This window comes from Papaver somniferum, unplaced genomic scaffold, assembly GCF_003573695.1.
Source record: "Papaver somniferum cultivar HN1 unplaced genomic scaffold, ASM357369v1 unplaced-scaffold_10, whole genome shotgun sequence".
In the NCBI taxonomy this organism is placed as follows: domain Eukaryota; kingdom Viridiplantae; phylum Streptophyta; class Magnoliopsida; order Ranunculales; family Papaveraceae; genus Papaver; species Papaver somniferum.
The window spans coordinates 7,301,681-7,303,538 of record NW_020618825.1 but is presented as its reverse complement, the minus strand read 5'-3'; the positions used below and the strand labels follow the sequence as shown (position 1 = coordinate 7,303,538).

The 1,858-nt window shown below is 33.4% G+C and overlaps 1 protein-coding gene across 1 annotated transcript; it reads right to left on the bottom strand.

Moving 5' to 3' along the window:
- Positions 1–341: 341 nt before the first annotated feature.
- Positions 342–1,302, bottom strand: LOC113326256 (LOB domain-containing protein 29-like). The gene is made up of 2 exons (XM_026574018.1): positions 1,066–1,302; positions 342–905 (listed from the first exon to the last, which is right to left on the bottom strand). The coding sequence occupies exons 1-2, from the start codon at positions 1,300–1,302 to the stop codon at positions 342–344; spliced, it is 801 nt and encodes a 266-aa protein (XP_026429803.1).
- Between the last annotated feature and the right edge of the window lie 556 nt (positions 1,303–1,858).

Below are 1,858 nucleotides of genomic sequence, written 5' to 3'. Positions count from 1 at the left end.
ATATTTATCCACCTTGGAGGGTTAATCATGTTCCCATGAAGACAATTTCACAATGAATCTTAATACCAGAGAGAATTGAGTTTTTATCATCAGAAAAATAAAGCTGCAGACATATTAAAACTCTCGATGATGGGTTCCTGTATAGCAAGCGGGTTGGCTATTCTTTAGCTAGTCAATCAGTCGTTTGTCATGTTACACCGGATATATACCAGAAATTAAGTAACCCTTACTCTATGCGATCACATACACAAGTTTGAAAGAGTTAAATACTAACTTAGCTATGATGCATTTAACTACATTGACTGTTCCCTGCCAAGAAATACATATTCTTTTAATATTTATTACGAGTGTTGAAGATAAGCAAAATCCATCGATTGAAGGTCGACTTGATTAGTTTCTTGGAAAGTCCAATTCCTTGAATCCATTTGCACATCCAGTTTTAGAGAAGCCATTTCTGCGTGTTGGTGTTCATCAAATGAGTATTGCTCATCAAAACTTGAACTAGTCATAAATTGATGAATAGCTTCTTCAGGTGGTGTAAAAGATTCAGGATCATCATATTCTTGGCTCACTTGGTTACTTGGTGAATTTTCCATATTCACTACTCCATTTTCATAATAGAAAATGTTTTCATCATCAGTGGTAGCAGTACTATTACTATCATTCATGGAAGTATTGTTTTGATATAACTGTTTCGATGATATCTTCGATTCGTTTAACTGCATATATAAAGCTTCAATATCTTGTGGATATGTAGTAGGAAAATCTCCATAGAACAATTTGTTGTGATTATCGTGTTGATGAATATGATCGTTTGTTGAAGTAGTTATGTTTCCTTCATTAACAAAACAATGGGCTACTTGTTGTGCTTTCAGTGTCGTTAATTGTTCTTGCAAGCTCACAACCTAAAACACCAAAGGAAAAATGCATCATAAGAAAACGTACAAAAAAAGACAATTCAGTTAGATTCTCATATAATTAGTATTCTTAAAACTGAAGAATGTTTATGTATATGTATTATACCTGTTATTGGAGAGCAAAGATGTGAGAAACACATCAATACACAGGATCTCGGATTCTAGCTTGACCTTCGTATGAAATTGTAACAGCAGCTTCACAGCGGTCACCTAATGGGAGATGAATGATAAGCTTTGAAACATTGCTTGCACCGAAAACTTTGTGAATTGCGGCGAAGTGTGTAGCTCCTTGTTCATGACAAAAGTAAGGAGCAAAAACACAACCCCTTAAACATTTTCTTCTCAAAAATTTGCAAGCTCCACAAGGAGAACCAAATCCTGTCATTTTTGTTTTATGTAAAGTGAAAAAAGAAACTGTTCTTAGGTTTTGAGGTATGTTTTAGTTGAGAAGTTATTTTGTTGGTAATTAGCTAGCTTGATGAAGTAAAAATACCATGAGAACCTATGTGTGTGTGTATAGTATAGGTACAGGTAGAGTTGATCATTGTTTAATGAATAATTAATAAGTTAGGTTCCCTTAATGGGTTACGTGTTTGATTAAGTTATGCAAACGTCCTTATTGATTAATTTACGTTATAATCCTTATAAGTTAAAAGTAATGAAATTTGCTTAAAAGACTGAACAAAATAAATCCTGAAAGTTAAAATCACTATAATTTCTTAAGAGGCTGAAATTTACTTAGTCTGAAACTGAATGAAACAAAAGAGCATGACACTATCAGTAATGGAAGTACAAACTTCCACGACCATTGAGAGAAAAGGAGAGAAGAACACAGGGGTAGAAATTTAAAGAATCCAAAGATCACGGCTGAGTTTAAAGCGTACGTCAACATAGAAGATAATTTGGGTTGAATAATGGAACTTTAAATTTAAAAATTGTTG